We start from the raw sequence: 23,851 nt of genomic DNA, 5'->3' as shown, positions 1-23,851 counted from the left end.
CTTGTTTTTGTCTTTGATTTCCTTGGCATATGCCCAATGTTAACCCTCTGGGTCAAAGGGTATGGTCAATGTAGTCATTTTTCCTGCTTAATTAGGATATTAGGATTTAGAGCTAGATCATAGTCCATTTTCTGAGAAATCTGAAATGCTCTTAGAAGGTTAAGTGACTTCTTGTAGTCACAGGTCTAATAATTGTATGGAGAGCACCAAATGTTTATGAATTAGTTTTTAGATGATGGAAAGCTAGGAAAAGGAGAAAGTGATGTGCATAACCATTTTTGCCTACTGTTTAGTTGCAAAGCTAAGAACTGATAGCTTTTTGGTTTCTGAATAATGTGTTGGTCTGCTGATTTGCATTACCATTCTAGAATAATAAACAGGCTCTGAATGTCTAATTAAATTGGATCTATTTTTTAAGAATTATTTATATTTCAGTATAATAGTCTTCCCAAAGTAAAGTTAGGTAGTGTAAAATAAAAATGTTAATATTTACTCTCAAATGCTTCAGTATTTGTTTAGTGTTTATTTAGTGTTCTCTGTGACCCTGGGCAAGTCACTTAACCCTGTTTGCCTCAGTTCCCTTGTTTCCAGTTTCCAGTATCTTTGCCAACAAAACCCCAAATGGGGTCATGAAGAGTCAGGCACGACTGAAATGACTGAACAACAAAGAAACAACTATTATTGCTTCAGTATGTATTATTTCAGTACTTGTATGTCTCCTACACATTTTTTGGAGTCAGTGTTAATCAGAGTTAAAGCAGTTAAAAATCAGTCAGTGGATAAATATTTATTAAGCACCTGCCATGTTCTAGGCACTGTGCTAAGAGTTGGGGATACAAAGAGAAGCAGAAGACAGTCTCTGTTCAAGGAGTTCACAATCTAATGGAGGAGATGCAAACTACTATGTGCAAACAAGTTTTATACAGGATAAACTGGAGGTAATCAACATAGAGAAGGCCCTAGAATTAAGGGGGATCAAGAAAGACTTTCTGTATAAGGTAGGTTTTTAGCTGGGACTTGAGGGAAGCCTGGAGGTGGAGATGGTGAAGGAGAACATTTCAAGCCTGGAGGATACCAGCCAGCAAAAATTCTTGAGTCTGCAAATAGAGTTGTCTCGTGCATGGAAAAAAGGAGGCCAGTGTCACTGGATCTCATAGTACCTGGAGGCTGGAAGTGTAAGGGATAAGAAGACAGGAAGGGCGGTAGAGGGGAGGGGGGCAGGTTATGAAGGGCTTTGAATGCCAAACAGAGAATTTTGCATTTGATCCTGAGGGTGATAGAGAACATTGGAATTTATTGAGTAGAAGCGTGACATGGTCAGATCTATGCTTTAGGTAGATAAGTTTGACAGCTGAATGCAGGATGGACCGGAGGGTAAGGCTAGGAGACCAACTAGCATGCTAGAGGTGACAGGGCCTAGTGTGGCAGCTATGTGAGTACAGAGAAGGAGGCATTTAGGAGAGATATTACAAAGATAAAATTGATGTTCCACTTCCGGGAGCCAAGAGGGCGGAGTGAAAAGGTAGTAGCTCTCACCCTCCCCTATCAACCTCTGAAAACCCAGAAAATATCACCCCAGAAAAAACCCTGGAACAGCTGAACTGGAAGAAAGATGGGGAACAGCAGTGCAGCAGCCCAGCAAACGGGTCTCCCAGGGCCTCAGCAAAAATAAGGGAAGCAAGCGCTACAAAGGGCCCCAGGCAGATAAGCACCCTGAGGCATTCATCTGAAAGGAGCTGAAGAAAGCAACCTAGAGTCTCCCTGAAGTCCCAGCCTTGCTGATTCCAGCCCAAGGTGAGGTAAGCTGCCAGAACCCTATCGCCTCCAATTCCCAGCACACAAAGCCAGTGACCAAGACCTAGGCTCCCAACACAAGAAGCTTGGGTCAGTGCCCTCTGTTCCCCAGCAGGAGAACTCAATCTCTTTAAAGGCCAGGGAATAAAGAAACCATGAGTAAAAAGAAACGTACCATAGATTCATGTTATGAGAAGATGAAGATCAAGACAGAAATTCTGAAGAGGACAACATTGTCAACAAACCCACATCTGCAACATCAAAAGGGAGTGTGAACTGGTCTGCAGCCCAAAAAGCCTTCTTAGAAGAGCTCAAGAAGGGTTTTAAAAGTCTAATGAGAGAGGTAGAAGAGTCCTTAAAAAATACAATTGGCCATTTGGAAAAAAAATACACTGAAGAAAACAAGTCCCTAAAAGACACAATTGGCAAACTGAAAAAAGTACACTGAAGAAAACAAAGATAAAATTGACAGGACTTGGCAACAGATTGTTGGGGGTGGGGTGAGAGAGAGAGAGTGAGATATTGAGGATGATGCCCAAGTTATGAGTCTGGGGGCATGAGAGAATGGTGGTACTCTTCAACAGTAATTGGGAGGTTAGGAAGAAGAGAGGGTTTGGGGGGAAAGACAATGAGTTCAGTTTTAGAAATGTTGAATTTAAGATGTCTGTGGGACTTCTAGTTTGAGATATCTAATATGTATTTGTTGATAAGAGACTGGAAGTCAGCTGAGAGGTTAAGCCTTGATAAGTAGATTTGATAGTCATCTGCATAGAAATGATAATTGAATCCATGCAAGCTGATGAGATCACCAAGAGCAAAAGTTTGAAGGAAAGAGTATCTGGGACAGAGCCCTTTAGGATACCCACACATGAATATTCACCAAAGAAGATGTAATAAGTGGTCAGATACATAGGGGAGAACTATGAGAGAGTAGTGTCACCAAAAGCAAGAGAAAGGAGAGTATTTGGGGGGGAGGGTAAGGCAGTGGGGTTGAATGATTTGCCCAGGATCACACAGCTAGTAAGTGTCATGTGTCTGAGGCCGGATTTGAACTCAGGTCCTCCTGACTCCAAGGCCAGAGCTTTATCCACTGCACCACCTAGCTGCCCCAAGAGAAAGGAGAGTATTAAGCAGAAGAGGTGATTTAACAGTGTCAAAGGCTGCAGAGATGTCAAGAAAGATGATGACTGAGAAAAGGCCATTAGATTTGGCAACTAAGAGATTATTAGTGACTTTGAGAGAGCAGTTTGGTTGAATAGGAAACCAGATTGTAGAGAGTTAAGAGGAAAGGTGGCACCTATTGTAAATAGCTTCCCCAAGGAACTTAGTACCAAAAGGAAAGAGAGATACGGGACAGTAGCTATTAGGCATAGATGGATCAAATGAGAGATTTTTGAGGCTGGGGAGACATGGACATGTTTATAGGCAGTAGGGAGACATGTAGTAGAATAGGAGAGATTGAGGATAAGTGAGAGAGTGGAGATCTGAACAAACATACCCGTTCCCCCAGTTAATGTGATATGGTGGGGAAAGGGATGTGTTTCTGGCATTTTAGTTTCAAAGTGAACATAGTGGAGGCTCAGAGTTCTCAGAGCACTTTGTTTTACCTTTCCTTAAGATCTGTCACATTCTGCTGGACACGGTAATTATTTGTATGTTGTTGAATCTCTCTTACTAGAACATAAGCTTTCTGATGGCAAGACCTCAATTCTATTCAGCATGATTATAAGAGACAGCATGCCGAGCCTGGGCTTGAATCCCATTGCTGACATTTACTTGTTTTGTGACTTCACATCGTCTCTATGAGTATTGGTTTCCTCAGCTGTGAAATGAAGATAAGCTGTAATAATTTGTCTCACAGGGCTTTGAGGATCATGCGTTTAGGGCTAAAGGAACCACAGAAATCATCCGATCCAAGTCTCTTATTTTAAAAATGAGGAAAATGAGACCCAAAGACAAGAACTGGCATGTCCAAGGTCATGTAAGTGGCAATTTGACAGAATTCAAATGGAGGCCTGGCCAGTTAATAAATATGGAATTTTGACTGAATTAGCTGATGTTGTTAGAGTACTTTGTACTTTTATACCAAGTCACCAAAAATGCCTGCTTGGGAAAGGTTGGTTCTTGTTATGGTGGCAAAGAAAATGTTTTGATGACATATAATGTAAATACTACTGTTGGAACGTCCTGATTTCCACAGAATGGGCATTTGTAAATTGTTTATGAAAAACATTACTTTATGAGCTGCCTTAATTAGTGTACTTTCCTTCTTTCTAATAGAATCTTAAGAAATGAACTTTAACGTCTGGAATGTCAAAGAGATGCTCAGTGTTCCCCCGGGTACAGGGTAAGTTTTTATGAGTACGTACTCTGTAGATTCAGGAAGATCTAGTGACTGCATTTATCTATTATCTATACAGGAAGGTGGCACTTATCTGGTAGAAGGTTTCCACTAATGGATGCTGCAGTCTATTGACACTCAAGCCCACAAGTCCTTTCTTTACCCTGTCTAGTCTTTTCCCTAAGTTCTATATTTCATATATGAAAGTAGTAAATAAGCCTATAAACACTTATTTGATTGCATTTGAGGAGAAAATTTAATTCAATAAATATATTCTTTAAACACCTATTGTATGGCTAACATTGTTTTAGGCACTATGGGCAGATACAGAAAAAGTATATGACACAGCCCACATTATTTAAAGACTTTATGTCCGGCTCTGGTTTAGACACTGTGAGAAACACAGAAGTGTGATATATGGTCTCTGATATCTAGGAATTAAAATCAATTGAATGAATGAAAAAGCATTTATTGAGAGTTTACTGTTTGCTAGGCACTGTCATGCACTGTGGTAATACAAATTCAAGTAGACAAGCACCTGTCTTCATGGAGCTTGGGCTGTTGGATTTTTTTTTTTTTGGCTGGGCAATGGGGTTAAGTGACTTGCCCAGTATCATACAGCTAGTAAGTGTCTAGTGTCTGAGGCCAGATTTGAACTCAGGTTCTCCTGCCTCTAGGGCCGGTGCTCTATCTGCTGCTCCACCTAGCTGCCCCTATCTTGTGTTCTAATAGAGGAAGACAACACACATAGCTAGAAATTGCTGGAAAGTGGTGTGGAAACTGAGAACAAGACTAGAGAAAGTGAAAGCTCACCAATCAGAGGACAAGGTTCACAGGGAATTGAGGAAATTGTTTCATTCAAAAATCATTTACTAAACACCCACATTGTTCCCAGCCTTGTACTAGGTACTATGGAGCATAAAAAGGACATATTTTTATTTTTTTACATATATATATATATATATATATGTATGTGTGTATATATATATATGTATGTGTGTATATATATATGTATGTGTGTGTATATATATATGTGTGTATATATATATGTATGTGTGTGATATATATATATATATATATGACTTAGCCCTACTATTGAGGAGCTTATTGTCTAGTTGGGTAGATAACACATAAACACATATAACAATTAGCACATAGCATCATAATATAGTTATATAGTTGTATGGAATTATGTGGGAAAAACTCTAAGTACTGTAGGAGTTCATAATATCCTTTACATTGGACAAGTTAAGTGATACCTGTCAGTTATCTCAACCTGTGAGCTGACTAGAGAAAATTTTTAAAAAATTTATTTGTTTATGTTTAGTTTTCAACACTCACTTCCATAAGATTTTGAGTTCCAAATTTTCTCCCCATCTCTCCCCTCCTTCCACCCCAAGATGGCATGCAATTTCATATGGGCTCTACATATACATTCATACTGAACCTATTTTCACATTAGTCATGTTGTAAAGAAGAATTCGAACCAATGGGAGAAACCACAAGAAAGAAGAAAACAAAAAAAAAAAGGAATAAAAAAGAAAGAGAGCAAATAATATGCTTTGATCTGCATTGAGACTCCATAGCTCTTTTTCTGGATGTGGACAGCATTTTCCAGCATGAGTCCTTTGGAGTTGTCTTGGATCCTTGCATTGCTAAGAAGAGATGAGTCTATCAAAGTTAGTCATTGCACATTGTGGCTATTACTGTGTACAATGTTCTCCTGGTACTGCTCACTTCACTTGGCATCAGTTCATATACATCTTTCCAGGTTTTTCTGAAGTCTGCCTGCTCATCATTTCTTATAGTGCAATAGTATTCCATTACATTCATGGGCCGCAATTTGTTCAGCCATTCCCCAACTGAGGGGCATCCCCTAAATTTCCAATTCTTTGCCACTACAAAAATAATATAAATAATATATTAAATAATATATAATTATATAAATTATATAAATATTTTTGTTCATGTGGGTCCTTTTCCCATTTGTATGATCTCTTTGGGATACAGCCCTAGAAGTGGTATTGCTGGGTCAAAGGGTGTGCACATTTTATAGCCCTTTGGGTATAGTTCCAAACTGCTCTCCAGAATGGTTGGATCAGTTCACAACTCCACCAACAATGCATTAGTGTTCCAATTTTCCCATGTCTTTTCCAACGTTGATCATTTTCCTGTTTAGTCACGTTAGCCAGTCTGATAGGTGTGATGTGATACCTCAGAGTTGTTTTAATTTGCATTTCTCTAATCAATAGTGATTTAGAGCATTTTTTCATGTGACTACAGATAGCTTTAATTTCTTCATCTGAAAACTACTTGTTCATATCCTTTGACCATTTATCAATTGGGGAATGACTTGTATCCTTATAAATTTGACTCAGTTCTCTCTATATTTTAGAAATGAGGCCTTTATCAGAGATACTGGTTGTAAAAATTCTTTCCCAGTTTTCTGCTTCCCTCCTAATCTTGGTTGCATTGGCTTTGTTTGTGCAAAAACTTTTCAATTTAATGTAATGAAAATTATTCATTTTGCATTTCATAATGTTTAAAGAAAATTTTCAAGCCCACTTAGAGGAAGTAATTTAACCCTGACCACATACTGGTATCTACAGCTATGTCTTTTACCAACATTTCCTAGCTTCTGATTTGGGTGATGGGTGAGAGGGTATACCAGAAGTGGAGGGAAGAAATTTAAGATTATCTTCCTGTATAACTATTCACTGAATGCTTTCTTTTCCCCAAAAACTTTCTTGAAGATTCATTATTAATTTAGCAGAAACCTAGAGATTTGTTCTCTTTAACAAAAAATTGCAGTTAGTATTGAGAATGGAACAAAAATTAAAGGTCTTCATTAATTTCAAAACTAACTTACTTACAAATACAATGATTCAAATTGACTTACTAATCTGCCTTTGTTCCAGCCCAACTAATTATTCACTGTGGCCTTGTGGGGGGAATCACAAAGCTCTATTTTGAACTATTATTACACAATTCTCCATATATATGTATGAACACATATATGTACATATACATAATATACACATATACATATACATATATACTTATATCTCTATCTTTTCAGAGTGGAGTGTGTGTGTGTGTATGTAGTCCTTGAATCTAATCAGCTTGTCATTATTGTTCATTAATGACATAAAAGATCCTTCTTGTTTAGGATATATATTATATTTATGTACTACTCAGTTATTTTAAATTTTATATTTTAAAGATGAATGATCTTTGTGAATTATTTCTTGGGCTTTTAAAATAGTTTGTACTTTATAGCCTCCTCACCTATATAATATGCAGTCCATTATATTCAAATGGAATTGATAATAATTTTAGCTCACATTTTATTAGTGCTTTTTGGTTTACAAAGTATCTTCCTTACAACAACCCTGGGAAGTAGGTAGAACAAGTATTATTATCTCCATAAGTGAGGAAACTGAGGCTTGGAAAGTTTATGTGACTCGCCTATCTAGCTGGTATGTGGAATATATGGAACCAAGGAGTCAGCTCCACTGACTTCCACCGTATGGCATCACTGTGCTAATATTGCTCACTACACTCTAAGACTTAAGAGAGTGAATAACAGTGCCAAATTCATCAAAGTAGAGGTAATGAATGCCATAACTTTCCACAGGAAATGAAGCAGGTTTCAACAATTGATTATTCCTTGGCGGAGTATCTTTTCTCTTTTGTAAAATGAAAAGGTTGGACTAGATGATAGCTAAAGTCCCTTCTGGAAGCTGTAAGTGGGTGCTATGTAAAATATAGTTAGACGGGAAAAATACAAGGACAGGAGTTTTTAATATGGGAGAATTATGGGTTGTAGAGGCTTTAAAAATCAGTAAATACCAGAAATGTCCAATCATCCACAATCATTTTTTTGGTTATTTTACTTGTTTGGGTTTTTTTTGAGGTTTTATTCGGGGGGAAAGGAGCTGATCTTTTTTTGTTCGTTTGAACTATCTTCCTTTTCTTCTTCATATTTTTGAACATTTATACATATCCTAAGTTAAAGCAAATTTTATTTATAAACATTAAAAAACATTTGGATTCTAGTATGTTGTTACAATATTATAATCTATGAGTCACTTATGATAAATGAACAAGAAACAAGAAGGCATTGTAGGGAACAGTGCCTTACTTTATGAAAATCTTGAGAAGACAATGTACTGTGCTCCTTTAGTCCCTAAAGATTTATGAGCCATGTTTTCAAAGATGAAGATGGTCCTGTATAAGATATACTGATGTTACTAGGAGTATTAAGTAAATTTCTCTATCAAGACAGTTATTCTACAGCAGTACCAGGAATTCTCTTGATCTTTTATTAATAATGCTTATTGTAGTTAGAGTGGTGATAGTTTAGTCTTAACTGACACCTAGTAGAATGCTGGTGGCATCATACTGAGGGTGATAGCAGGCAGTGTGACAATAAAGACTGAAGTGGTTGTCTGTAAATTAGAAAGGTGATATAATAGTGTGGCAAGAGCATTGAATTTGGAGCCTGAAAGCATTCAGCTGTAGACTTATTGCCTGTATTAGAATGTGAGCTCCTTGTGAACAAATTATTGCTTTTTTTTCTATTTGTATCGTGACAGCATTTAGCACAGTGCTTTGCACATAATAGATGTTTAATGAATACTTTTTCATTCATTCATTCATTCCATAACCTCTGCTGAATCACTTCACCTAATAAATAATTTTCATTGTCCATAAAATAAAGAGTTGAACTCAATGATCTCTAAATCCTATGACTCTAGAATTTAATTGTTCAAAATATCTCTTGACTTGAAGCATATTACTCTTTATTTTTTATATTATTCCAGGACCAATAAACCATCTAATTGGAATAACAATCTTAATGATTACTCCAGCCTCACTGATTCCCAGTTCCTCTTTGGGTCCCAATTCTGTCCGGAGAATTCACAATCACTTTCAGCATCTTTGGACTTCAATGCCCACTTGAGACATGCCAAAACTTTACAACAGAACTCTGAGGATGTGAGTCTGATTTACGTAATTTCTTTGCAATCATTTCACCATTTTTAAGGAAAGTAGGATGTTTTAAAAAAACTGTTTAAATATGTCTTAGGAAGTGTACATCTCAAAGGATAATATTTGAAGAGAGTTTATAATAGGTGAATGACTTGCTAGATTAGATATAATGGGAAAATAATTTGTTTTTACAGTTGCTTTTGTTATTTAACTAATAATTAATGATGGAATTGTGGCAAGTATGGTTGGACTTCAACCTTTCTTGGGGAGACTCAAATATCGCATCATTTTTTCTGAGACCAGTAATGCAATTTTGCTTATTAGATTTTGCAGGGGAAACGGCTTCTTGAGAGGTGTTTGGTAACATCGTAATATACATTTTTCATGTTGACAGCAAAATTTTCTAAGAAGCTCCAGGTGATTTGTAGACTAGTTAATGCCTCCTTCTAAAATATGCACTTAGGGGCAGCCAGGTGGTGCAGTGGATGGAGCATCAGCCCTGAAGTCAGGAGGACCTGAGTTCAAATGCAGCCTCAGACCAAACACTTGACACTTGCTATCTACGTGACCCTGGGCAAGTCACTTAACCCCCATTGCCTTAAAAAAAAAAAGATGCCAAAATATGCACTTAAAGTGAATATTCAGAGGAGACAAATAAGACATAGTACAATCAGATATTTGCTCATTTATATTATGTGACTCAGTACCTATACCTGGAATAGCTTCTAAATCTCTTAAATCTTTAATCACTGTTAATTAGTCTATTTTCCTGCTCCACTGTTGCTCTGATTAAATAGATAGAGAGAGACAGAGAGACAGAGAGAGAGACAGAGAGAGAGACAGAGACAGGCAGAGAGAGAAAGAGACAGAGACAGAGACAGGCAGAGACAGAAAGAGAGAAAGAGAGAGAGAGAGAGAGAGAGAGAGAGAGAGAGAGAGCGAGTGCGAGAGAGCATGGTGCAATGGAAATAGCATTTCAGGAAATCTAGGTTCACTTCTTTGCTCTGCTATTTCCTGGATCTGAGGAAAGTACTTTGTAAACTTTAAAGCCTGATAGAAATGTGAGTTATAATTTATTATAATATTTTGCAGGTTCACCTTTGCATTTGATGGAAGTCTAGTGACCTTTGCGCCTAGGTCATAAACCAAACCTAAATTCTCTAGAAGGATTTTAGGGCTAAAATTGAGGCCCAGTGACCTGGAAGAGTTACTGCACTTCTCAGTGCATTTAGACTTTGAGTTTGGATTATGAAAGCTGAAAAGAAATTTGTCAACTGTGTACATTATTGAGGTGTTTTTGACAGAGACCTATTAGCACAATTACTGAGTTGCATCTGAACAGCAGCGATTAAAATTAAATTAATTAATGTGTGAAAGGTAACCTTACACCTTTCCTAACACTAGCACTAAGAATCCATTGTTTTTCCTTGAAATATATGCAGTTGGCATTAAGCCACTTCATCTGAAAGATTTTTACATCCCTTAGCAGTGCATTAGAAGCTTTACTAGGTAGAAAGAGGTTCATTTCATTAAAAAAAAACAAACTTATTTTTCCAATTAACAAGCATTTGTTTTTTATTCCTCCTTCTGCTCCTTCCATCTCCACACAATCCCGTTACTGTAGTCCTGTGCCCCCCATTTGAAAAAAAAAGAAAAACAAAACCCTGTAACAAATATGTATGGTCAAGCAAAACAAATTCACACATTGGCCAGGTCTAAAATATGTCTTTTCAGCATCTTAAGTTTATCACCACTCTGTCAGGAGTTGTGAAGCATGTTTCATCATAGATTCTCTGAAATTGTAGTTGGTCACTATGTTAATCTGAGTTCTTATTAAGATCCTTCAAAGTTGTTTACCTTTACATTGTTGTTGTACTATATGATTGTTCTATTGCTTCTGCTTACTTCACTCTGCATTAGATCATATAAGTCTTATCATTTCTTATGACCCAGTAATATCCCATTGTATTCTTATACTATATTTTGTTTAGCCATTCCCCAGTTGATGAACATCTCCTTAGTTTCCATTTCTTTGCCATTATAAAAGAGCTAGCTGCTATAAATATTTTTGCATATGAGTCCATTTCCTCTTTCTTTAATTTCTTGAGGTATAACATAATAATGTCACTGGGTCAAAAAGTATACAAAAATTAATGCCTTTTAATTTCATAGTTCCAAATTTCCAAATGGCTTTCCAGAATGTCTAGAATAATTCATAGCTCCACCAACAGTTCATTAATTTCCCTGTTTTCCTATAGCCCCTCCAATATTTGTTATTTCCCTTTTTTGTCATCTTTGCCAGTCTAACCCCGATTGCCTCACCAAAAAGCAAAAAAAAAAAAAGGTAGTCTTAACCTCATACAATCACAGTCCCTAAAGTTCAAAAGGACCCTTTGAAATTATCTAGTTCAACTTTCTTATTTTACAGATGAGGAAACTAAAGCCTACATAAATTAAATTGCCCTGGTCACATAAACCATAAGCAGCAAAACTGAGATTTGAACCAAGGTCCTCTCTCTATTAGTGCTCTTTCCACTAAGCCACTTAAGCTGCTGATCTATTTCACATACCAGACATATTATCACAGTTGACAAGAGACAGTGACATATATTTTTTTCCATTTGTTTCATCCACTAGTGACATTGTGACAACAAGCCTATACAATTCAATTTACATAGTGTTAGTGATTATTGCTTATTGAGTGTTGGTAATAATTGCTTAGTTATGTTTGTTTTCTTCATGTAGATCGGGGAAGAAGGCAGGAATGTCTTTCTCAATTGCTATAGGCAACTAGACACATGAGGTTGTAGGATCAAGCCTTGAGTTTACATAAAAGTAAAATAAGGCCAGTAGAGGAAAAGGGACTTAATAAAGGTCACACACTGTTTTTAAGATCAGTTATTTTTCTATGAAGTACTTTATATTTTCTTCTTTTTTTAGTCTTTTGACTTATTTAAAAATATTTTTTGTTATTTCATGGAGTTATTAATGTTTTCTGGGCCATTCTAATTTTCAGGGAGTCTGTTACTTGAGTAGTTTTGTACTTTTTTAAAATAATATTTAATTTTTTTCCAATTATATGTAAAGACAATTTTTAGTATTCATTTTTGCAAGATTTTGAGTTCCAAATTTTTCTTCTCTTCTCCCTCCCTTTTCTTCTTCCTAAAATGGTAAGCAATTTGATATGGGTTATATGTGTGCAATCGTGTAAGACATATTTTCACATTAGTCATAGTTGTGAAAGAAGAAACAGACCAAAAGGGAAAAAAACATGAAAAAAAATTAAGTAAAAGTAGTATGCTTCAATATGTATTCAGTCCATTAGTTCTCTGTCTAGATATGGATAGCATTTTCCATCATGAGGCCTTTGTAATTGTCTTGGATCATTGTGTTGTTGAGAAAAGCTAAGTCATTCATAGTTGATCATTATACATTGTTGCTATTACTGTGTAGAGTATGCTCCTGGTTCTGCTCATTTCATTTTGCAGCAGTTCATACAAATCTTTCTAGGTTTTTCTGAAATCTGCCTGCTCATCATATCTTATTGCATAATAGTATTTCATTGCATTCATATAAACAGCTTGTTCAGCCATTCCCTAATTGATGGACATCCCCTAAATTTCTAATATTTTGCTATCGCGTAAAGGACCACTATAAATATTTTTGCACATGTAGGTCCTATTCCCATTTTTATGATCTCTTTGGGAAACAGACCTATTAGTGATATTGCTGGATCAAAGGGTATGCACAGTTTTATAGCCCTTTGGGCATAGTTCCAAATTGCTCTCTAGAATGGTTGCATCAGTTCATAATTCCACAAACAGTGCATTTGTGTCCCAGTTTTCCCACATCCTCTCCAACATTGATCATTTTCCTTTTTTGTCATATTAGCCAATATAATAGGTATGAGGTGGCACCTTAGAGTTGTTTTCATTTACATTTCTCTAATCAAAAGTGATTTAGAGCATTTCTTCATATGACTATAGATACTTTGATTTCTTCATTTGAAAACTGCCTGTTCACATTCTTTGACCATTTATCAGTTGGGGGATGGATTATATTCTTATAAATTTGACTCTGTTCTCTATATATTTGAGAAATGAGGCCTTTATCGAGACATTTGCTGTCATTTCCTCACTTTCTGCCTTCCTTCTAATCTTGGTTGCATTGGTTTACTGTCTTATGTACCTAATCTATTCCACTGATCCATGGCTCTGTTTCTTAGCCAGTACCAGATAGTTTTGATGATTACTGCATTATAATATAGTTTAAGTTCTGGTACTGCTAGGCTACCTTCCTTTGCATTTTTTTCTATTAATTCCCTTGATATTCTTGGCCTTTTGTTCTTCCAGATTAATTTTGTTATTTTTTCTAGTTCTATAAAACAATTTTTGGTAGTTTGATTGGTATAGCACTGAATAAGTAAATTAATTTAGGTAGAATTATCACTTTTATTATATTTGCTTGGCCTACTCATGAGCAATTAATATTTTTCTAATTATTTAGATCTGGCTTTATTTATAGAAAAAGTATTTTGTAATTGTGTTCATCTAGTTCCTGGTTTTGTCTTGGCAGGTAGACTCCCAGGTATTTTATATTGTTTGCAGTTATTTTAAATGGAATTTCTCTTTTTATCTCTTGCTGCTGCATTTGTTGGAAATATATAGAAATACTGATGATTTATGTGGGTTTATTTTATATCCTGCTATTTTCCTAAAGTTGTTAATTATTTCAATTAGTTTTTTAGTTGATTCTCCAGGATTCTCTAAGTATACCATAATATCACCTGCAAAGAGTGATAGTTTTGTTTCCTCATTGTCTATTCTAATTCCTTCAATTTCTTTATTGCTAAAACTAATGTTTCTAGCACAATGTTGAATAATTGTGGTGATACTGGGCATCCTTGCTTCACTCCTGATTTTATTGTGAAGGCTTCTAGCTCATCCCCATTATAGATGTGTGGGACAAGTGAAAGTTTCTCATGTAAGATGTAAGATATGGAGATACTTCTGAGTTTTTATTTGGGTAAGTAAGTGGTCTCTATTCCTCTCAAAGATAATACTTGATGATAGTTTTAGATAGATATAAATTATCATTTTGAGAAAAGTTCCATTTCAACAAAACAAAAAGCAAAAAAGGAAAAAGAAAAGCTCCATTTTTTCCTATGCTCTCTATTGTTTTTAATAGGAATGGGTACTGTATTTTGTCAAAACCTTTTTCAGCATCTGTTGAGATTATCATATAATTTCTGTTGGTTTTTTTTCTTTCTTTTTTTAGGCAATTGAGGTTAAGTGACTTGCACAGGGTCACACTGCTAGTAAGTGTCAAGTGTTTGGTCTGAGCCGTATTTAAACTCCTGACTTCAGGGCCAGTGCTCTATCCACTTCGCCACCTAGCTGCCCAATTTCTGTTGGTTTTGTTATTGATATAGTCAACTATGCTGATGGTTTTTTCTAAATAGTGAACCAACCTGCATTCCTGCTATAAATCCCACCTAGTCATAGTGTATGATCCTTATAATATATTGTTGTAATCTCCTTGGTAGTATTTTATTTAAACATTTTGCGTCAGCATTCATTAGGGAAATTGGTCTATGGTCTTTGGGAATATGGTCTTTCTCTGTTTTAGCTCTTCCTGGTTTAGGTATCACCACTGTATTTGTGTCATAAAAGGAATTTGATAGGATTCCTTTGCCTATTTTTCTTAATAGTTTATATAGTATTAGAATTAATTATTCTTTAAATATTTATTTGTGAACCCATCTGGCTGTTGGGATTTTTTTCTTAGGGAATTCATTGATGGCTTGTTCAATTTCTCTTTCTAAGATGGTGTTATTTAGGTATTCTATTTCCTCCTCTGTTATTCTGGGCAATTTATAGTTTCATAAATAATCATCAATTTTATCAGATTGTCAGATTTATTGGCATATAATTGGGCAAAATATTTCCTAATGATTGCTTTAATTTCCTCTTCATTGGTGGTAAATTCACTTCTTTCATTTTTGATTCTATATATTTGGAATTAGATATTTTGATATTAGATATTTTCTTCTTTTTAATCAAATTAACCATTGGTTTATCTATCTTGTTTCCTTTTTCATAAAACAATCTCCTAGTTTTATTATTAGTTCAACAGTTTTCTTTCAATTTTATTAATCTCACCTTTGGTTTGCAGCATTTCCAATTTGATGCTCAATTAGGGATTTTAATTTGTTCTTTTTCTAGTTTTTTAGTTGAATGCCCAAGGCACTGATCTACTCTTGCTCTATTTTATTGATGTAAGAATTTAGAGAAATAATTTTCCCCTAAGTACTGCTTTGGTTGCATCCCATAAAGTTTGGTATGTTTTCTCATTGTTATTCTCTTTAATGGAATTATTGATTGTTTCTCCAGGAGCTTAATTTTTATTTTTTAATTTTTCTGGAAAATCTGTTATGCTAAGACTAAAGCAAAGTACTCAAAGTTACAAAATTACATGTTTAGAATCATGCCATGTGTGAAAATGGTCTTACTTTGCAGAGAACTGAGGGCAATATTATAAGTAGCTGAGTAACTGTAAGATTTTCTTTTTTATTTCCAACAGAGTGAACCTAGTATTTTCACAAAATATCAGGCAAAACCCCAGCTGTTTGGGGGAGATTCAAAGGATGGAAATTTACTTTTTCCTCATTTACCTATTGGAAAATCAAAAGGTGTCTTGGAACAGTTTGAGGAGAATAAGAAGAAAGCACAAAATAAACAGGACAGGTATGCAAACATACCCAAAGACAGGTAAGTGAAGGACAATTCATTTTCTTGTATGGAAGAGGAAAATGACTGACATCAAGGGCTTTAAATTCAAGTCTGCCATATGTGGGCAAAAGATTATGTCTTCCTGTTCCATGGCTGCTGCCGATTACCTATTTAGCTTAGTAAAATGTGCCCTGTGCTTTAAAGCTTTGGGGTTAGGATGGATTATGAAGATTTTTGCCCGTTCTGGAAAAAGAATGCTGGAGTACTTACTGTGAAAGGAATGGTAAATGCGAACTATAGCTTGTGTGCCTTTCGAAAAGTACACCCATTTTCTTTCCCATGAGAAATGGTATGCAGTTGGCTACCTATTTTAGGGGGAAATGCAAAATGTAGGGTTCTAGCTGCATTTCCGGAAGAGTTTTAGTAAAGCACAAGAATATATTTAATGCTGATTTTCCCAATAAGAAATTGGGGACTTTGTGAGAAAGACCTGAAGGTCCATTGACATACTTTGTGAAATAGTTGATGTTGTATCATGTTATTTCATCTTGATTAAATTTAGGAGGTAAATTATAACCCTTAAAGTCACTTTACAGGTAGTGAAGCTAAAGACCCAGAGCACAGAAAATAATTTGCCCAGTATTTGGCAGCCAGCTCCTAACAGTCTTGATTTTCAGCTTTTTGCTTTTTAAGATGTAGTCATGGGGAAGCTAGGTGGCTCAGAAGATAGAACTCCAGCCTTGGAGTCAGGAGGACCTGAGTTCAAATCCAACACATGACACTTACTAGCTGTGTGACCCTGGGAAAGTCACTTAACCCCGATTGCCTCACCAAAAAGCAAAAAAAAAAAAAGGTAGTCTTAACCTCATACAATCACAGTCCCTAAAGTTCAAAAGGACCCTTTGAAATTATCTAGTTCAACTTTCTTATTTTACAGATGAGGAAACTAAAGCCTACATAAATTAAATTGCCCTGGTCACATAAACCATAAGCAGCAAAACTGAGATTTGAACCAAGGTCCTCTCTCTATTAGTGCTCTTTCCACTAAGCCACTTAAGCTGCTGATCTATTTCACATACCAGACATATTATCACAGTTGACAAGAGACAGTGACATATATTTTTTTCCATTTGTTTCATCCACTAGTGACATTGTGACAACAAGCCTATACAATTCAATTTACATAGTGTTAGTGATTATTGCTTATTGAGTGTTGGTAATAATTGCTTAGTTATGTTTGTTTTCTTCATGTAGATCGGGGAAGAAGGCAGGAATGTCTTTCTCAATTGCTATAGGCAACTAGACACATGAGGTTGTAGGATCAAGCCTTGAGTTTACATAAAAGTAAAATAAGGCCAGTAGAGGAAAAGGGACTTAATAAAGGTCACACAGGTAAGGAGCAGAGCCAGAAATGAACTCAGTTTCTCTGACTCTAGATGAATTTAATTACTATTGAAGGTACCACCAGCCTTCCAGCCATCCAGGTCCATAACCTCAAAGTAATCCTTGACTTCTCACTCTCATTCACACTCTATGTCTATTTATCTGTCTATAGAGTAGGTATATGCACCTGTATATGGATATACAAGCTATATATAAATAATATATATTTATATGTATCATATATAACACAATATGTATCATATACAGTCTAATGTATAATATACACACACATACATACAATCTCTCACCAAATCCTTCTCTACAATGTCTCTTGGATACATCATCTTCTCTCCACTCACATGGCTGCCACCCATGTTCAGGCTCTTATTTCTAACCTGGACTACTGCAACAGCCTCCTTGTTGTTCTTCTTGTCTCATCTCTCCCCACTCCAATCCATCCTTCATATAGCTTCCTAAAGCACAGGTCTGACCATGGCAACCCCCCAGTCCCCAGTATATTCAAATGGCTCCCTATTAGCTCCAGATTCAAATTTAAAATCCTCTGGTATTTAAAATTCTTTATACCCTCGCCCTCTTTATCATTCTAGTTTCCTCTCACATTACTGCTCTTCACTTACTCTTCTCTTACTATCTGGCCGTACTGGCCTAATTGGTGTTCCTCACATATGACACTCCATTTCTGGCCTGTTTTGGCATTGGTTGTCCTCCATGCTTGGAATGCTAATCTTCCTGACTTCCACCTTTTAGAATCTGTGCTTTCATTCACAACTCATGTCAAAGTCCAAATTCTTTGGCCCTTTCCTGGTTTCCCTACCTACTAATGCTTTTCCTTCTAAGTTTACCTTTGTATGTATCTTGTAGGTGGCTCAGTGGATGGAGCTCTGGGCCTGGAGTCAAGGAAGACCTGGGTTCAAATCTGGCCTTAGACATTAGCCATGTGACTCTGGGCAAGTCACTTAACCTCTGTCTGCCTCTATTTCCTCATCTGTAAAATGGGGATAATAATAGCACTTACCTTCCAGGGTGGTTGTGAGGATCAAATAAGATTATAATTGAAGTGTTTAGTACAGCGCGTGGTGCATAGTAAGTGCTACATAAATGTTAGCTATTTTTATTATTTATTGTATCTATGTCTGTACATGTTGTTTCCCCCACTAGAATGAAGCTCCTTGATGGAAGGACTGTTGCTTTTACTTGTATCTCCATTCCTTAGCAGAGTGCTTTACCCAGGGTAAACTCATAATAAATACCGACTGATTGATTTCCATTGTACCACACTATCTCCCCTCACTCACAAATAGTGCTTAATCAGAGCTTTCTCTTGCCCAGAGTGTTCTTCCTGAGGGATGTCAACCTTATAAAGAATGGTGTTTGGCTGTCCCCAGTCCTGACCTTCAGAAGGGCACTGGTGCATGAGTTGAGTCAGGCTCAGTCCTTTGAGATTTGAGACCAGCATCCTTTCCAGAACTACCGACTACCTTTCAGGTGGGATTTAGTATAGATCATTCTTACAGGCAATGCTGAAGACAAGCTGGCTTCTCACAGATTGAACCTGATGGTTAGTACATCTCTTTTTGGTGGCCTCAGCTGCATATAGATCCCTCATCTTCTTTTCCACCCAGTTTGTATTTTGCAGCTTATCTGTTTCATGGCATTGTCATTCTTTTCTCCCTCTCCCCTCCAGGCCAAATCAGTCAGCAGAAGGAAACTTTAGTTTCTTTCTGAAACCTCTCAGCTACAAGCTGGAAACACCATGGTCACTGTTTTGTGTAAACCACCGCAACTGAAAAAAAAATGAAAATAAGACTGAAAATATCTGACATTTTTTTTAAGCATAGCACTCCTTATCAAAGGAACTATGTTGGAGGACTTGTTTGACTTAATTACTACCATGACAATTAATAGCTATCATTCATTTCATTTTGAATAGCTGCAGGGTATATATTTCATCTTCAAAAGGACAAATGGAATTTCTGAGGGGACTCTGAGAAGATTTCTTTTCCTTCTATTTGTAGCTGTCATTCCTTTAGAAATAAAAGGAACAAACTAGCTATTTATAGGACCTTTGCCTCTTGATTAATACATATTCTAAGGTACTGATTGATGAGTTTCTTTTCTCCAGGTACTGTCTCTCTGCATTTCCTCTGCATTTTCTGTCATCTGTTCAATACAGTTTATGTAATTTCAGAGCCATTTAACATTCAGTGAAAACAGAGAACAAATTATGAGCTTTCTGTTCTAAGAGTATCTCAAAGAAGTTAAGAAAAAAGCCAGGGCTCTTTATTTAGAAACATTCAAGCATAAGAAGCTGAATTCCATAATGGAAGAGTGGGAAGGTATAGTTATGATAAATTCCATTTCAATGTAAGCTCTTGCTTTTAGTTTCTTGTTTTCTGTCAATGAGACCAAGTCATAATGTGGTGAGAAAGAAATGAAAAACTGAAGGGGAGAGGAGAGTACAAAGATGGCAGGTTTGGCATTAGGGAAGGAATAATATCTAGTCCAGTGTTCAAATACAGCTCCTTCCTGGTAAATGTTAGCTTAGTTGAAAAAGAGTAACATTGTAGTCCCTTTGCCAACACTGAAGTTTCTTAGTTTGCAGTTATGTACTTATTTCACAGTAAGGGGACACAAAATTAAAGGTTCTCCAAAGAAGCCTAAACATTTAGATAATGGTGATGGGGAAGTTGTTCGTGTTCTTTTGTGAGAAACAGATTAGCCTCATTAAGCAGGTAAGAACAGATGATTAGATCATAGAAAAATTATTCCTGTCTCTGAGGGGTTGCTCTGGATTGTGCTGAAATTAACTGTAGTGGATTTTGGGGTTGCATTCAATGACAAGCCTTGGTTTTCGTGGCAAAATAGCCTACAAAGACTAGATGCAGTCTTGGTGACCATTCTTCACCTACTCTCAGGTCCCCTTGTCAGTCAGCCCTGTATCTGTGACCCAGAACTGAGTGGTGAACAACAGAGCTGCCAGTTGGCATCTGTTCCCATAGAAGGTCAGGGTCCTTCTGCATGAGTCTGGGATTCAGTACTCTGGTGCACAGCCTTGATCCTCTCTTAGTTCTTACACACTAGAATCCTCTGTGGCTGCATGCTCCTAAGCAGGCCCCATCTCAAATGTCCACAGGCCTCTCTGTTTATCTCCCTATGCTGACCTGAGCTGGAAATAGGACTCATTTTGATTTTTTTCTTTGATTTCCTGATTAGGACTCCATCTGGTACATTTTCTAGATACTTGTGGAGGAGTTGCATTGGAAAGCTTAACTGTACTTCCTGTTACTCTGATATCTTGGCTCCATTCCTGGATCCCCAAATTCTTGACACTTATCCAGAACACCTGACTTTTCTACTGTACCTTGGGGCTTCTTCTACCAATTAGGCACATGTAACTATAACACATCTCAGGCACTGCCTCTCTGTGGCTGCCATCTCTGGTGATGATAGGAGTGGGGAGATGTTCCTGGGGAGTTATAGGGATGGGCATATTTCATTCCCTCACACAGGGACTAGTTCTACTTTCAGATCTCAACTGATGCTACTCTGTGCTCTGATCACTGACTATATGATCTTTAGCAGCTCTGACTGCTCACTTTGTAGGCAGTACAAGGGAGTTCCAATCCATAAAAATCTGAACCAATCATATTATTCCGTGAGACTTAGTCATTCACCCTCAGTGATTTGTGAATGGGTCAACAAATACCTGGGTCACCATTATTGTAAACAGCATCATGGAGGTCATCAGTTATCTTAGGACCTGAATAAGATCAACCAAAGTCCAAATTTGCACTTTTGGGATGTACCTGGTTCTTGGAAATGATGTGAAATGTAACCACTCCAGGAGAATTCAGAATTTTTACACATAGAGTTCCAAACAAACAGTGGCCTTATTTCTTTAACCTCATCAAGTTGAATAGGCTTCCTTTATCAGCCCTCTACAGTAGTGATATAGGTCAGTTCTTATTCTTGTTTAGAAGATATGACTTTGTTTTCATATAGACTAACAGAGTATCTTAATTTGTTCTTTTTCTTATAAGAAGATGTTAGATTATACTGACAGCCTATGAGTTTGCAGACAAAGTAATAGTTTTTTTTCTTTGAATAGAAAAAAAAATTTTCAATGGATAAATCACAGAATCTTAGAATTAGAAACTCAGGGTCCTAGTCTAGCCTGTACCTGAACAGGGATCCCTTAAAAGTAGTGAAAAATTAATATTCCTAAGCAACTTATTCTTTAGTATGGAGCTATAAAATGAGTTCTGAATATATATATATATATATATATATATATATATATATATATATATATATAATGAAAGTTGATCAAGGAAGCTCTAATCAATCTAATTAATCTTACCACAACCCCCAAACATGACACCTCAGTGTCTTACGAGGCCTCTGAGCTCATATAAACCTAGAGGAGTCAATTTTTTTTGATCATGCTCTACTCAAATAAAACTATGTAGAAGTCTCTAAAACAAAGCTTAAATATGACGTGTGTCTGGGTTTCTTTATTTGTGGTCTATAATCAACACAAAGGTAGGTTAAGAATTGAGTATATATCATGTATATAAGCTCTAGGACAGCCTTTATTTCCTCTACCACAGAAACTTCATAAGATACAAAAGACTCCTAAGTATGTATGAACAAATATAGGAAACATAAGGCACTTAATGAGCTCATTATACTCCCTTAGATGGTAAAGACACTTTGTACAGAACAAATCGTCCTCATTTACCATGCAAGCTACTCGCAGCAACATCATGCAGGGTTGGCAAGGTCTAGATCTCCTGGCCCCTCATGACATGGCTTTATTCCTTAGCTCTAGGGCCTCCTGTTGGTGGTCCTCTTTTCCCCAAAGCATGTGGTAAGAAAATTCCTCTCAGGGCAGCTAGTACCTGACTCTAAACTCAGGATTACTCATGAGGTAACCCACAAACTGGAAACATTATTTTTAGGATTGATATTCTCTAATTTATGCCCCAAAAGGAAAACAAAGAAGAGGAAAGAATCCAGGATTAGGAAATCTGGGTATAAGCTTATGTTTCCCACTGCCATGTGTATCTGCTGTAAGTTGCCATTGATGCTTCTGTTTGGAGGTAGAGGAGAGATCACCCTCTTTATTGTATTCCATTCCAGAAATCCAAGGGAGATAAAAAAAAGAGAAAAGGCCCAATGGTGGGCTATTCTACAGTTTATTTTTATAGAACCCAGGTTCTTGTAGAACCAGTTCCTCAGACAGAAGTCCATCCTATTGGATTTCAGTCAGTCATCAGGAGGCAGCTTCAGATACTGAGGATCACACAGAGACCTTCCCTGTGTACTCTCATAAAGGTACTAGGGCCTACGCCAAGCTCCATAGGAGATGCCCATAATAATAATAGCTAGCATTTATATATTGCTTTAAGTATTGTAAAACTCTTTACAAATATTATCTGTGACTCCCTCCTCAAGGAAACACCCCCACCTCCACCTCAGACTACCTGACTGCTACCTCTTTAATCAACCAGCAGGGCTGGAATCACATCTGTGGAAGTCAGGGCTTTCCTGGATCTCAATTATCAGATTCTTTCCATTCATTTTTATGTGGCCCACCATTATATCTGGGCCCCAGTGACAAAACCAATTAATGGTTTCTGAATCTGGCTTTCCTGCATATAACACTCTGGGAGATAGGAGCTTTTATTGTTCTCATTTTACAGATAAGGAAACTGAAATAGGCAGAGGTCGAGTGACTTGCTCAGGGTCATACTACTAATGTTTGAGGCTTGACTCCACGTACAGCATTCTATCTACTTCACCCTGTACTAGCCTCTTTACCTTCCCTAACCTGTAGTATATCATCTTAAGGCCAATGATTTGTGATGTCATCAAGTAGATCAGGGGACTGATCAAAGGGAATGACCAAAGACTCCCTTGATTAGCCTCCATTATAAGCAATTATCCGATTTTTGCTGTTTTTGCCGTGTTTTGTGGGTGCCTTTTGAACAGCAGCATGGTATAGTGGATAGAGTATGGACTTGTAGCGAGGTAAATCTGTGCTCGAATTCTGTCTCAGACACTTATTAGCTGCCTGACTCTAGGCAAGACATTTGATCTTTCCACCTTAGTTTCCTAATCCATAACATGATTGTAATAGCACCTATGCCATAGGATTATTGTGAGAATCAGATGAGAGACGGTATGTGGAAGGGCTTAAAGCCTATATAAGTGTGAGCTTTTATTATTTTAATAGTCTGTAGTGACTCACAATTTGATGAGGTTAAGTTCCAAATTGATAGGCTTGAGGATTCTTAAGAGAATTCTTAACAGGATTCTTAAGGGAATCCACAAATCATGTTTATAACAATTGTAGAAAGAATTTGAGTGTTCTTTTTTATGAGTTAGTTTTAGGTATGGGTATACAGATAGTGTTTTCAGATACAAGGCTAGAATATCTAGAATAACGTTCTGAGAATAAAGAACCCGTCCGTGTCTGGTGGTGTGATTCAGTTTTTACTTTTAATTAGTCTATCAATGAACATTTGTTAAGCCTTTTTTTAATGTGCCAGACACTGTGTTTTGTATACAAGGTACAGAGAAT

At 36.7% G+C, this 23,851-nt stretch overlaps 1 protein-coding gene across 3 annotated transcripts in view; it reads left to right on the top strand.

Moving 5' to 3' along the window:
- The window catches only part of IHO1 (interactor of HORMAD1 1), a 68,834-nt gene that overhangs the window by 5,482 nt on the left and 39,501 nt on the right, over nucleotides 1-23,851 (top strand). For 2 of the 3 annotated variants that reach the window (XM_078152386.1, XM_078152387.1), the window contains 3 exons: nucleotides 4,075-4,141; nucleotides 8,962-9,136; nucleotides 15,713-15,876. In XM_078152386.1, the coding sequence (XP_078008512.1) occupies nucleotides 4,086-4,141; nucleotides 8,962-9,136; nucleotides 15,713-15,876 (395 nt within the window). In that variant the 5' untranslated portion in view covers nucleotides 4,075-4,085. Of the gene's footprint in view, nucleotides 1-3,655; nucleotides 3,776-4,074; nucleotides 4,142-8,961; nucleotides 9,137-15,712; nucleotides 15,877-23,851 lie in introns of all 3 variants that reach the window. The other variant, XM_078152385.1, reaches the window with a different exon arrangement.

This window comes from Phascolarctos cinereus, unplaced genomic scaffold (genome assembly GCF_003287225.1).
Source record: "Phascolarctos cinereus isolate Bilbo 61053 unplaced genomic scaffold, phaCin_HiC Scaffold_4;HRSCAF=312, whole genome shotgun sequence".
Classification (NCBI taxonomy): Eukaryota; Metazoa; Chordata; class Mammalia; order Diprotodontia; family Phascolarctidae; genus Phascolarctos; species Phascolarctos cinereus.
The sequence above is the reverse complement of the archived record's forward strand: the minus strand, read 5'-3'. Positions and strand labels throughout refer to the sequence as shown.